The following is a 14,616-nucleotide window of genomic DNA, read 5'->3' as shown; positions in this document are numbered from 1 at the left end:
ATTATTTAATAAGTGAAATTTTGTTTATAAACTTAATGCACTTGGTATTCTGACAGTTTTCATCTGTAAGTCAAAAATAGCTTTGCGATTGCTTTGATGTTGCCTTGCAGTACTTCGTGGATTGCTGATATTTTGTTTTCACTTCTGTGTTTCAACCACTCTGATGGAAAACAAAAAACAGTCATGACACCCACAAGTGTATTTCCTGAGATTGATGGCTGCCTGCAAGGACAGTCTCAGGGAGAAGGAGGGGGGGGGGGGGGGCTTTCCGGAGGGGTGTAAATTGCAGATTTGGTTTCACTCAATCTAGAGTTTTAGTAGGGAAAGTGGGAAAGCCAGTGAAGATCATTCCCATGAACGCCAGGTCCAGTTACATATGGTTCACCTTTTCTGTTTCTTAAGGGTGTCTGTTTATCAGTGTTTACATCTATTGGCCCTTGGCCCCTGCTGCAAAATTTTGTGATTTGGCGGAATAATTATAAATATAAATTATTAAGTTTTCCATTGAACAGTGTCCAGCGTCCAAAGAAAGTAGTGTCCAGTGGCCCGGGGCTAGTGGATTTTGCTATTGGGCTAGTGAATTCTGTTTTTAACTTGCCCAACTGGCAAGTGATGTTTTTTGAGGAATTCGAATAACAGAAGAGCTTTGAAATAAATTCTGCTAGTCAAAAAGTTTTTGGGGCTAGTTGAAATGACGTCTGGGCTAGTAAATGCTAGCTTCAGCTTGCCCGAATGGCAAGCTGTAAAAATGGTTTTCTTTGCACCCTGGTGTCCCTGTGGGGTCATACAGTTACTTGTCTTTAGTCTTCAGTCTTTGTAAATGATGGTTACAGACTGAGGTGGTCATAACAGTGCATTACTTAGTGGGGATCAATTCATCTTGGCTGGGGAGTGCACTGTCAACATACCACCTATCTGATAAGCCTCACAGATGGACACAAGTTTTACACTGGGATACTTCTAATACATGTATGCATGCATGCAGACAGCTCTACTTACAGCATGTGGATATTATAATGCAATAGCCCAATAACATATGTAGGCCTCAGTCACGTTACTCCTGGGGACAAAACCGTTTTATCTACCAAGCAGCCAATGACTGGAACATTTTTATCTAATGATTCAAGATAAAAACATTTCTGACATTTTGTCTTCTAAAAGACATATTAGGAGTATTTTATAATTTTTATTTTTTTCATTCTTAAATTATTAGTTTTTTAAAGATTTTAAGTTTTTATCTTCAAATATTTAGGCATTTTTATATCTGTTATTTTATTTAATGTATGGCCCCACTGAAAACCATGTGTGATGAGGGCTCCCTGTTTAAATATTTTTCTTATTTGTATTTAGTCACAGTTTTCACACCTTCCACCATTTGGCAGTGAAAAAGACATTTTTCAGAAAAAAAGGAACTTCCAGCTGGAAAGTACATGTATGCGTCACCTCTTTGTGTTCTTAGGCAGTTTCAGATCAGATCAGTATAAATTTAATGCCAATAATGTTTCCTTTAGGGGTGTTTATGGTCACTGGCATGGCAAGTTACCTTGGTGGATAATTGAAGACTTTGTTTTATCAGAAAGTGCAAAAATAGTTGGTAAGTATTCGTGTTCCTCAACCTGTGTCAATTTTTGTACAGTATTTTATTGAATTGTGCATTTGGAAGATAATAGAAACCAGCAAGAGACAATGACTAATGTATTTTATTACTGTGGACCTTAATCTCGTGATGAGGTGACTGCATTTTAGCCAATCAACTGTTATTGTAGCCTGCATCACAAACGTAATCTAACTCTTGTTAGTTATGTTTGGGAAGCAGCGCTGGCATCCTTGTTCTGGGCCCCGTTTGGAGTAGCCTGAGAAAACAGTCGACGTTTGGCGACGCTACTGGTGGTTTCCTCGCCAAATGATATGTGAGAAACAAGCACAGAAATTCCATACTGATTATGCGTCACTACCCAGATCTGGTTGTCCCGCATGGGAAATTTGATTCAGCCAATCAGAAGCACTACCCAGATTTGGGAAGTGACGTGTTATTAGTATGGAATTTCTGCGCTCGTTTCTCGGACATCATTTGGCCGGGAAACCAGTACATGGTAGTGTTGCCAAATGTCAGCTGTTTTCTCAGGCTACCTATTGAGTGCAGGACTCAACAACTTACCAGAACTGACTTTCAGATTTCCTTTAATCCTGATTGGCAAATCGATGATGGCTTTTTAAAAGGCCAATCATGAAATGAAATTACAATGACACTGAATATTTACTCCGGGTTGGAAAGAGAAAGGGTATTTTCCTAGGCCCAGATAGATAATTTTTGCCAAGCAGTTAAATATTTATCCAATCCCTATGTGTAATATAATATTAAAAATAGACATAGTAAGCTATGGCTTTGATAAAACTGTGCTTAAAACATCAGGCCCCAGTTCAAAAGTTGGATAGCACTATCCACTGGATAGAGATTAATTTTTATCTAGTGGGTATCACTATTGACCTTTTTAACAACTGGGGCCAGAAGAAAAACCCTAATGATGGGTATAAAATTTATTACTTTATTAAATTGGTACCCTGTATAAAGCAGTTGATATATATATGAGCATCCAGGGATGGTGACCTGCATCTTGAATATACATTAATTTTTATCAGAGGGTACAACATTCCCCTTTCACATACAGAGAAACTGTAACCAGAGTTTGTCATGGCTTTGACAGCTTGACCCAATAATGGGTTCCCATTTTAAAAATGGAAACTGCTAATAAAAATTCTTGATTATGTTTGTTTGCTCTTTAATTAATTAAAGGTGCTAAAGAAATCGAGGTTGCAATAATGAACTCCCTTTCTGTAAATCTCCATCTGCTGTTGGTGCCATTTTACAGACCATCACCTCAGAGACACAAAATTCTCATTGAGGCAAAAGCATTCCCTTCAGATCATGTAAGTTGATTTAGATAATTTTTTAAAATAATTATGTAAAAACTTTTATCATGGTCTCTTTCACATGTGTCTTAGTAAATTCCTTTACCCTACTTCCCTGAGTACACATATTTCTTGGTTAATTATTAAATCATGGCCTTAGAACACAATAGTTTAATCTCAAGCAATTCTATGCAGAGTTTTTTTACCACTATTCTATAGTTTTGCCATAAGTGAACTGAGTGAGTTCATGTTCAGTTTGCATTCCTTCTCTCTAACAGATGTTACAATCAATCTAAATTTATCATAACACAATCAGTGATATAATTATACAGAAAATTAATATACCACTGTTTTTTTTATTTCAGTATGCTATCCAGTCACAGATATGTTTCCATGGATATGACCCAGTAGATGCACTAGTGGAGGTGATGCCCAGGGAGGTATGATGATTGAAGTACGATTATGCTAGCATAATTATGTGAGCCTGTTTATGGGTATTTCTAATGAAACAGAAGTTGCGATGAACTACATTCATGAGGTGATGCTGTTAAAGCGAAGATTGGATTTGGCATTTCAATCAAGTTTGACAATATTAGTCGTGAAATGACAGCAACGAAACCTGCTAAAAAGTGTGTTGCTTATTTTAGAGTTTTCTTTTTGTTTATTTTCTTGTTTCTGTTGTTGTAGTTGCTCTGAGCTTGCTAGTCTTGATTTGTGATGATTTTATTGAAAATTAACCGATTATTTGGTGGAAAACACGGGATGTTATTGGTGTCTGCAGGCTCTCTTACTGAGGCTCATTCGTAAGAGCTGCTAGTGAATAGCACTGTAGCAAATTTCAGTGATTTCATGCCAAGCTTAGTTACTATAATATTGTACCCAAAACAGGCCTGTACACCAAACGTGCAGTTAATAATCATTAGACAGATGCTAGTTAACATTATATACGACAAACAATAATGAATTCTATTTTAAAAAGGGTTACCACTTCAGGGTTGTCAAAATGTCAGGCAACCAGCACTAACACATAACACATATCCCTAGTGATATGTGTTCCCCCACCTGGGAAACAAATATCTCTGGCAATTTATGTTCCCCTACCTGGGAAGCACACTGGTGATATGTGTTTCCCCACCTGGGAAACACATATCCCTAGTGATATGTGTTCCCCCACCCGGAAAACACGTATCCCTAGTGATATGTGTTCCCCCACTTGGGAAACACATATCCCTAGCGATTTATGTTCCCCTACCTTGGAAGCACATATCCCTAGTGATATGTGTTCCCTACCTGAGAAACACATATCCATAGTGATATGTGTTCCCCCACCTGGGAAACACATATCATTAGTGATATGTGTTCCCCCACCCGGGAAGCACATATCCCTAGTGATATATGTTCCCCCACCTGGGAAACACGTATCCCTAATGATATGTGTTCCGCTACCTGGGAAAAACATATCCCTAGTGATGTGTGTTCCCCCCCCTGGGAAACACATATCCCTAGTGATTTATGTTCCCCTACCTGGGAAACACATATCCCTAGTGATATGTGTTTCCTACCTGAGAAACACATATCCCTAGTGATATGTGTTCCCCCACCTGGAAAACACATATTGTTAGTGATATGTGTCCCCCACATGGGAAACACATATCCCTAGTGATATGTGTTCCCTTACCTGGGAAACACGTATCCCTAATGATATGTTTTCCACTACCTGGGAAACACATATGCCTAGTGATATCTGTTCCCCCACCTGGGAAACACATATCAATAGTGATATGTCTTTCCCTACTGTAGCATGCCAGCTACCTTCTCTTATTCTCCTGCTACTTTTTGACAACCCTGCTAGTTTACACTGACTTGTCTTTGAATGGTTTAATACTTGAACTTGTATGTTATGCAAGTAAATGTTGGTAACACAAGCTTTGATTTTGACGCCTCCTTACCCAGGGAGAGGAGATACTTAAAACAGAGGATATTCTTTCAGTTATCGAAGAGCAAGGAGATTCAATAGCACTGGTAATGTTTAGTGGTGAGTAAACTGAAGTAATTAAAAAGGCTGATGAAAGCTCGTTTAATTTTTCAAGGATACAAACAGAGTAAAACAGGACTCAAAATAAACAGCTACAGTGATTTGGAGGTGAATGCATGTGCAAAGCTCAGGGTACTCACTACTGTCTCCCCTCCCTCCCACTGTCCAGTAGAAACGCAATAACGTTTTTCAAATTATTTGAAGTTAAAGTTATTTCATTAGAAACTGTCATGCTTAGTAGATTCAGCTCGTTAGTTCGAGTCGTTAACATGGCTTCATCATTATGACATCGTCATCATCATCATTGTCATCATTTTATTATTGGTATTATTATTAACAATTATTCCTTGAGCCCGAATGAGCTCTGAGTCAATAGCCCATGAGGCCGAAGTTCGAATGGCCTATTGACTCAGAAGCCATAAGGGCGAGAGGAATAATTGTTTTAGTAAAATCCAACTAGTTGGTCCAAAATATCGAGACAAAACAACTTTAGCTAGTTAAAGCTAGACTTTAATGATTTTTGCCCGCCAAATTGCGGGCAGTTTTCGCTACTAGTGGGCTATATAACATATCGCCTAGTAGTAGCTCAACCAATCAGAGTGCAACATTGATAATAGACTACTAGTTGGATTTTACTAATAATTATTATTGTTATTCCTTCTCCTCCTTGTTATTAGTATTATTATTAATTTTTATATTATTTCAGGTGTACAATATTATACTGGGCAATTTTTTGATATGAAAAGGATAACTGCTGCTGCCCAGAAAAAGGTAACTATGCATGTGAGCTTGCAGCTTCAGGCAACCATTTTTTTTTGTTATTTCCTGAGCGGCATTGATAAGGAAACTCTTCATAATACCAAAAATGCCAAGTTTTACTATGTGGCTGGCTCTGTGAGCACGAAAGATGACGCAAAACCTCTGAGTAGGCAAGATAAACTTATTTAGGATTTCCCTAGCTTTTATAGCCCAACTTGTTTGGTGAAGATAACTTGTTACAGTGGGGTTCATACAGGTCATGGAAAACCTGGAAAGTCATAAAATTTAAGAATTATTTTCCTGGAAAGGCATGGAAAATTAAAGTTACAAAGTATGTTTGGTAGATATGTTACTGCAGATGTCAAAGCAAGGACATGTACATGTACGATAGAGATGAGTAATCAAACAATGCAAATGGCATGCATTTTGGTGGACACCAGTGTTTGTGTCTGTTGAACCGATGTAGGTTAAAAAATAGCCTAAAGTAAGGAATGTTTTATAAATATTTGAAAGTTACAGCTAAACCTATAAGGTCATGGAAAACTTGAAAAGGTGTTGGAGAAAGTTATGGAAAGTCATGGAATTTGAAGAGCTCTAAAGAGTACCACTTACACTGTATAGGATATTGGCCTCTTTCTTTTGCTATTGTCTCTGTTGATATGATGCATTGCCAACAACAATAGCAACAAACGTTGGGCAGAATTCAGCCATCTTGACCTCATGCATGGCTAAGGGTGCTTTCCTAAAGTCAGAACTGGCCGGCCAGACCATGGTCGCACTGTTCATTTTGAGCTATTTTGAAAATAAAATAGCCTTTTTGATGAAAAACGATTTCCTTCGTGTTTAGGATTTGACTAATCTGGCTGGATAGGTTTGATTAACAGTAAAATTCTCATTAAGACGGGAATGTCCTGGCCGGTCAGTTCTGACAAATGGAAAACGCCCTAAAGTTTAAGAGAAACTTTTCACCATGTCTTTGTTAATAATCTTAATTTTTTCTTTCTTATTAAAATGAATGACAGGGTTGTAGGGTAGGCTGGAATTTAGCTCATGCTGTAGGCAATGTTGAACTCAAGCTTCATGACTGGAATGTAGACTTTGCTTGCTGGTGTTCATACAAGGTATTTTATTATCACCTTAGGTAAAGTTTGTTATTAGCTTTGCTGGTCATCCACTTGATAAACCTTCAAACCCAGACGTATTTCCGAAGTCGCTTCTCTCCTTTTCAGGTGTGGAGAAGCGACGACCGCGAATACTTCGAGTCTTCGACGCTCGCAGGCTACCACTTGATTAGTTGCTGGAAACTATTATAACTTATATTTTTCTTTTCTCTTGAAGACTATTGTCATGGTCTGAAAGGGTATTTTCGGGATCCGGTATTTGACCAAATGCGGTGCGGGATTCGGGAAAACGCAAGATACTATCTTAACAGGAAACGGATGGATTTTACATCTACGCGAGAAGTGGAATTCGCCAAAATTTAAGCAAGGAATGCGGGATTTTTTTGCCTGTGTTTTGAAAATGTGGGAAATCGTACGTTCGAGCGGTAAATTCAAATCATTTCGAACCAAACTATTAGAGAGTGTGCCTCTTTATTTTTTATTTTATTTTATTGTTTTTGGAAAAAAAAGAGGAATTCGGGAAAGCTTTTTAAAAAAAGCGAGTTGCTGGATTTTCGTGAAAAGGAGCGGAATGCTGGACCCATCCTCGGAGACCCGGGGGCAGATAGTGGGGGCGAGGGAAAGTCTAAACGGGCGGAAAAAAATGGCCCAAAGAAAAGTAAAGTACGGTGTCGTTCCTTACTTTTCTTCGCGCCATTATATTTTTTTCCCGCCCGTTTAGACGTTCCCTCACCCCCACTATCTCCTCCTGGGTCTCCGAGGATGTGCTGGACCAGGAGCCCCGTTCCAGACCCTGTGTTAGAGAGCTTCATTGAGAAAATCCCTTTCTCGTAGTCGTTCTCGTCTTAGAATCTAAAGCTCCCTATTGTGTCATGCGTGTATGTATTTTCAAGAAACTGGATGAATTAAAAAAACCCTGTTCAACATAAGATTCCAATGAGACAAGGCGATTAAATTATTCTTAGTTACCTTTAATGCTTTTAGTATCTCAACTCAGGGCCAGGTGGAATTGCCGGGGCATTTATACATGAAAAGCATGCCTTTGACTTTGATCTTCCAAAGTAAGTGGTAGCCGTTAGATCAGTCAGTTTAACTTTATTATGGTGTTTATGCTTATTGCGTTCGTTTTCTGAAGTTTGATTTGTTTGTCACAGTGAACAGGGGATTCAAAAGCAGCCAGAATTCGCCTCGTTAGAAACCAGACGGAAACTGGGTCGAGTTAACTTTCGCAAAGACTTTGGGACTGTTACGAGGGACGGGGATAAAAACATTGGCCAATCGAGATTCTAAGCTTCACGTACACGGCAAACCACAAACGTCAGATTCAAGATGAGAATTTCTCAAAATAGAAAATGAGCAGATAATAACAGTGCAAAACAATTCTTATCGATTAAAAATTGCGTGAAACTACTATGTGTAGAAATAAAGAACAGTAAACGACAAGTAGAGATAAAACTCGGTCGTGGGGTACAAATTCGCGCTTGCCGTTTGACGTAAACGTGATGCTTAACCTCTCAAAAAGCTGACCGGCGCCTCCCCAGTAACTATCCCAGAAACAATTGCGGGACGCATTTCGGCTCCAGATCCCTTCTTGTTTCTAAAATGATTCTATCAGTAATTGATTATTGAAGTTCAACGTTTGAGTTGAGCTGTTGTCTTTTACTCCACTTTCCACTATTCGTTCCATTATTTTCCCTATTATTAATTCAAGATTTAATGTTTCAGCACCGAATTTTGGGGCTGTTTGGGTGAGTAAAATACAGCACACCGTTGAGGCCAATACAGTCGGAGTCCATTATTTCTAGAACTGATTTGAGCCCTTGGGCTAGAATAAATCCATTACTGGACTGGAATAGATATTCGATAGGGCTGTTTTGGTTCAAATTGTGCTCAGGTGGCTCCTGAATACTGTCTCGACTGAGATAACTGGGCGGGGACTTTTTTCAAAACAAATTGTTTTCTAGATCATCCCAACACAAAGAGCTGTACTGTAGGCCGTGTTGCAGGTATTACAATGGGAGAGTTTAGGAGGAACTCTTCTCCTTCAGCGCCTACCATCTCGCAGGCTAAAAAAACCTGGAGCATCCTTTTAATTAAAGTCAGGTCTTATTTGTCATTCTTACTTGTTGCATCTCTTCTTTCGGCAGATTTGCTGGTTGGTGGGGACATGACAGGAAAAGTAGATTTGAAATGGGACACGGTAATTATTGTTTTCGGCCGTTTCTTTTTGTTATGATTATTTTTTTTTTTCACAGTGCAGGAAACAGAAAGTTTGAGTTTGAAATGGGTCTTCGTTTCGTGAAATAATGATCGGAAGTACTTGTAGCGTCTTCAAATGTTTAACCTGCGATCAGCCGTTCTTTTTCACAGCTGTTTACAGGTTATTGAATGTTGTATGTGCGTTAGTTGACCAAAACATGTGATTACGTTTGTTTATAGAATTCAAGTCACTTCCTGGAGCAGCAGGTTTTCAGTTGTCAAATCCTCCTTTGTGGCAAGCAGTGTCTCTTCTTGGTAGTTTAAATGTGAGTACTAGTAATGGGTTGATACTACCCAGCGTGCAAAGAAAGTGGTGTCCTATAGCCTTGGGCTGGAGGATCTTGCTATCAGGCTGGTGAATTCAGGAATCAATTTAATAAAAATTTTACAAGTGTTATTTACGAGTGTACCCATTTTATTAGAGTCTGAAAACACCAGCTACACTAATAAAGTACAGCTTCTGAAAGTTTTATTAAACTGACTCCACTGTCCTTAACTTGCCGCGACGCTTGTGTTGTTCACACTGTGCCGGTCAAATTTGTTACTTTAAAGTTAATAATGGAATTTATAATAATAATAATGGAATTTATATAGCGCTTATACATCGCTGTTCTAAGCGCTTTACAATGTAAAAAGGGAACTGAATGTTTGGCTTTTTAGCATGTATTACACATCTTAAAAAGGGAAGGAAAAAAAAAACAACAACAACAACAACAAACAAACAAATATGATGAAACTATTAAAATGTCATATACCTTTTTAAAAAGAAACGTTTTCAACTTAGATTTAAAAAGATTAACATCAGAACAAGCTCGAATGTCAAAATTTCAAAAAGTTCAGACGGTTTTGGTGGTCACACCAAGCCGGTAAAATGTATGGCCGCACCGGCTACAAATTTATGATCGACTTGTTTCGTTTCAATTGTTGAAAGGCGAGGCGTCTAAATTTTTTTATGGTTAAGGTGGTTCCGCGTGAAATGTGCTCGACCATAATTCCATCTTTATGCTTGCCTTGCTTTCACCAGTCTAAGTTTCTTGTCTTCTTTGCAGGTTTTTGCCAAAACCTCTATCAAACAGCTGAGGGCAAAATCGGACATTTTGACAGGTAACTTGAAAAGGAGGTGATTGTTGGCTGCACTTAGCTCCAGGCAAGCGTGAGCATTTGCATCAACAGTGTCAGAGTTTTGGTGAAATTACAAAGCTTAATACCTGACTTGCTGGTGCTAACTTGTTATAAGCTAGACACGCCGGCACGTAGCTTCTGGCCGACATTTTTCGGTGTGTGTTTGTGTATTAAAAACCGGCTACATTTATTTGATTTTGTGATTGGTTTTCTGTATCATTCACCTTATATGTAGTTCGGATTGGCCCGCGAGGTTGTTCACCTTAGCTCTTATTGGTCTTCTTGAATTATGTCTTCCTCCGTTTTGTTTGGCATAAGTATCAGGGAGCATCAGCAACGACAAAGGCGACGGCAACGAGAACGGCGAAAAAACGCTTGTTTAGGGACTATTTAAGTGAGATATATCCTAGCACCAGGAAGATCCTTAAGCCGGAAGGCGGATCATCCTAGCGTCATATGTTTTCTGTATTCGGTTTACATGTGCAAAGGGTTGTACTTGTCCCTAGCGCTAGGATCTTCCTAATACTAAGATCCTCCTAGCTTTGAGAGGGAGGAATATCCTAGTACTAGGAAGATCCTCACACCATCATCCACATAAACTGCCTTCGTTAGAAATATCCTGGTACTAGGGACAAACTAGACAAAAATGGCAGCGGGTCGTTTAGTGGCTAATCACAGCCTAAAAGGTCGACTATTTTGTTACCACGAGCTGAATATTGCAACAATTGTGCTGAAAGGTAGTTGTTTACGCCAGTAAAGAGAGCAGAAGGGCCCAAATTGCATTTTTGTTTTTGTTGCCCGCTATTTTCAGTTCCCTCTAGATCCTTCTCTACTTAGGCACCACAAGGACTGACATTTCTACATGTTAACCCAACGTAAAGTTATTTTGCCTTCTAGGATCTTCCTGGTACTAGGCCGGATCTTCCTTCCTTCATGCAAGCAGCCCCTTAGATTAGCAAAACAAAAACTCTGCACTTGCATCACGCTATTTTTTTAAACATTTCTTTGCCATTGAGTTGGTCGACGTTTTATGAAAAACTTGAACTACAGAAAACGATTTTTTTTCTGAACTTCGATATAATGCTTTAGACTTCAACCCCAGAAAAATTCGCCAACATTTGACAAATTGAACGAGATGGAGTTTGCAGCAGCACGAATTCACTTGTTGTGTGGCGTTTTCGCTGCCTGTTGCTGTGGCACCATAGGGAGTAACTAGGGAGCTTTAGCATCGACGACGGTGACGGCAGCGAAAACGTCATTTAAAATGAATTAACGTTTTTCTAACTTTGTCGCGTTTACCGGTATTCTAATTCGCTGAAAATGTCTACTGTAGGCAAATTTCCCTGGAGTTGATTTCTTGGGGACCGTCGCCGTCGTCGTTGCTAAAACTCCCTAGTACTGACTTTTAGTGACGACGACGGTGACGGCGGTGAGAACGTCAAAAAAGCAATAGGTTTTTTAAGAAAAACACAAAAACAAGCTTGCAAGTGCATCACGCTTTTTTATACATTTCTTTGCCGTTACTGCACGACTACGACGTGAAAATTCCTAATTTCATGTTTTATGGAGGACGTAAACAACCGACGACGAAATTTCCTTTCTCTTTCTAAACATGAGTGCGGCCCTAAGAAATCAACTCTAAATTTGCCTACGTTAGACATTTTCATCGAATTGGAACAAACGCGACAAAGCCGTTTGAGAAAACGCTAATTCATTTTGAAAGTGGCGTTTTCGCTGCCGTTGCCGTCTTAGGTGCTAAAGCTCAGTAGCGAGTTCTGTTGTTCTACGATACTCAGTTGAAAATTTGTTTTTCAGCTTATCTCGAACTTCTTCTCCTACACTACTACGGTTACTCAGAAGACGGTGAAGAAACGCCACCAAAACAGCAAAAACTGGAGAATGGAGGCCGGACAAGCAAGCCCAAGGTTCATTTGTCAATAGTCACCCCAATCAACCCATCTGAACGCGGCTGTCAGCTGTCCGTCAAATTCTCTGTACCAATCAAATCTGTTCAAGAACAACTTCAGAAACGGGGAGTGGTGGTGAGTTGACATAGGCGAATCTTTGCCGACGTTAATGTTTAAATTTTTGCTCATTAGCATACGAGTTAGGCCATGGAAGGTGTCACCGTAGGCACAAATTAAATTCAAACGGCAAAAGAGTTGGTTAATTTGAACAATTTGTGCAATTTTTAGCCCTTTGTAAACAACAACTACGGAAATAACAGCCATTGAAATCTGTGAAATTGCTGGGTGACAAACACGTTAATGAGTCCATACATTCTTTGTAAAGTTTCGAGTTTTTCAGAGATAATAGATAATTTCTCCGAAACCATTCGGTATATCGCGCTCAAATATTTACAGATAACTGAAATTGATATGCTCTTTCGATTTTTAGAGAGTTGATTTTAATAGCCTGATCGGAGAATAAGAAGCATATGCTAACGAGGCAAAAATGTAAACAAATATTGGCCTATAAGGAAAGGCAAGCAGCACTGCATACAGACATACATCACCTCTATAAACCTCGGATTTACTGAGTCGCTGTTGAAGCTAATATGCCACGGAAGACAAAAACGAGGAAGAAATAAATGCTGATATAGTGAAGCAAAAAATTACAAAGAAAATTGACTACTCATTACACTCATCATTACAGCAATATTTTTGCCGAAAATAAAGTTTTAGCTTGAATAATTTTGATTTAAAACTGGTGTCGTCAAAGTTGTTCGCCCTACGACGAGACGGCAACGAGGAAGTTTCTTAAAAAGTGAATTTTTCGGCGTTCTTTCAGTCTTTATCACAATTATTCCTACCCACTTACTTTGTGAAATGTTGGCGAACCCTCCTGAAGTCGAATTCTAAGGGACAATAATTAAGTTCAGAAACATAAAATTTCGTCGTTGCTTGATGTTAACGTACCCTACAAGACGCGAAATCAGGCATTTTCACGTCGAAGTCGTGCAAAAACGGCAAAGAAATGTGCAAAAAAAAGTGTGATGCACGTGCGAAGTTGTTGTTTTGCTTTATTAAGCCTATTGTTTTTTAGAAGTTGTCGTTACCGTCACGTCGTTGGATCGTTCTATTAGTGAATTTTGAAACGTAGCACGTGATAGACTGTTGTGTGATTGGCGGGATTAGTGGGCTTGTGCTGCAACTTGTTGCGGCGGAGCCGCGAAAGGATTGGGGGCAAGCCAAGAAAATGTCCCGGGCATAACAATCCCGACACTTTCGTAGGCTAAGCACGTGACACGTTCTTGTCATTTCGGTAAACGCCCTTGAGTTGGGAGGGACAAAAAAGCGAGTAATTGAGTATCAATGTTTTTTAAGCAAGAAAGTACCAATTGGAGACGGGACCGCCATTGGTCGTCCGAGCCACACGAAGGTCTAGCCGATTTCTTCTCAGTTATTTTAAGACCCTGAGTATTGATTTGGTTTCGGGAATCGAAACCGTAACTTCCTCTGCAGTCAAGCGCTCTACCAACTGAACTAGTCCTGTCGCAGTTGGAAAAAACATTTATTGTTACGTATTATTTATTCTAATTACACGTTTTGTTTTGTGTTTAGGTGGACACACGTGAACCCGATGTGATGAGACTCGCTCCTGCACCGCTGTACAACAGCTTCACGGACGTGTATCGTTTTGTTACCATATTAGGAGAAGCTTTTGATCTGCTGAACACGGAGGTCGCTTAGCAGTGTTGTTTGAACTCTTCACCCACGCGATGATGTTAGAGATCCTTAGATTCTTAGACGATGACGTCTACGAGGACTACAAAGTATTGCTCGCGCGTTAACCAGTGTCATTTTGGCGGGAAAACGTGATAGTCGTTGTCAGTAACGTAAACGGTCTTTGTCATCAGGGAGCTTAAGCATCGACGACGGCAACGTCAACTTGAACGGCAAAAAAAACAAACAAACAAACAAACAAACAAAAACAAAACAATAGGTTCGATTGGCAAAACAACAGCCCTTCACGTGCAAGACATGGAATAAGCGCGATAAAGTTTGAAGAGCGCGACTTCGCTTTTTAAGTGACGTTTTCGTACCCGTCGTCAGCGTCGTTGCTTAAGCTCCCTAATAAACGCTTCACTACGTCCCCAATTTGTTGATGAAGATGATGTGAACTGCGGAAATACATAGCATAGTTGGTCTGCACTTTGTATATGGGTCTTCATAGCTCAGTTGGTAGAGCACTGCAGCACTTCGCAGAGGCCATGGGCTCGAATCCCGTTGAAGTCCCGAATTTTTCTTCGGTTTAATTTGCAGTTGCTTAAATGCAATTACCACTGTGACGATCATATCTTAATAAAAATTCATATTTCCGCAGTTCACATCATCTTCATTCTGTTTCATTTCTTTCACGGGTTAAGATGAACTCAACAAATTGACCTGTTCCCAATGTATGTACCTT

At 39.5% G+C, this 14,616-nt stretch overlaps 1 protein-coding gene across 1 annotated transcript in view; it reads left to right on the top strand.

Moving 5' to 3' along the window:
* Positions 1 to 14,121, top strand: part of LOC140945998 (kynureninase-like) — a 22,310-nt gene extending 8,189 nt beyond the window's left edge. Inside the window, exons 3-14 of the mRNA XM_073395059.1 lie at positions 1,512 to 1,594; positions 2,795 to 2,928; positions 3,276 to 3,350; positions 4,864 to 4,945; positions 5,652 to 5,716; positions 6,727 to 6,825; positions 7,810 to 7,886; positions 8,973 to 9,025; positions 9,265 to 9,350; positions 10,134 to 10,188; positions 12,022 to 12,248; positions 13,770 to 14,121. Of these exons, the coding sequence (XP_073251160.1) occupies positions 1,512 to 1,594; positions 2,795 to 2,928; positions 3,276 to 3,350; positions 4,864 to 4,945; positions 5,652 to 5,716; positions 6,727 to 6,825; positions 7,810 to 7,886; positions 8,973 to 9,025; positions 9,265 to 9,350; positions 10,134 to 10,188; positions 12,022 to 12,248; positions 13,770 to 13,898 (1,165 nt within the window). The 3' untranslated portion in view covers positions 13,899 to 14,121. The remainder of the gene's footprint in view (positions 1 to 1,511; positions 1,595 to 2,794; positions 2,929 to 3,275; positions 3,351 to 4,863; positions 4,946 to 5,651; positions 5,717 to 6,726; positions 6,826 to 7,809; positions 7,887 to 8,972; positions 9,026 to 9,264; positions 9,351 to 10,133; positions 10,189 to 12,021; positions 12,249 to 13,769) is intronic.
* Positions 14,122 to 14,616: the final 495 nt, after the last annotated feature.

This window comes from Porites lutea, chromosome 8 (assembly GCF_958299795.1).
Source record: "Porites lutea chromosome 8, jaPorLute2.1, whole genome shotgun sequence".
Taxonomy (NCBI): Eukaryota; Metazoa; Cnidaria; class Anthozoa; order Scleractinia; family Poritidae; genus Porites; species Porites lutea.
This window is presented reverse-complemented; position numbering and strand designations above follow the sequence as displayed.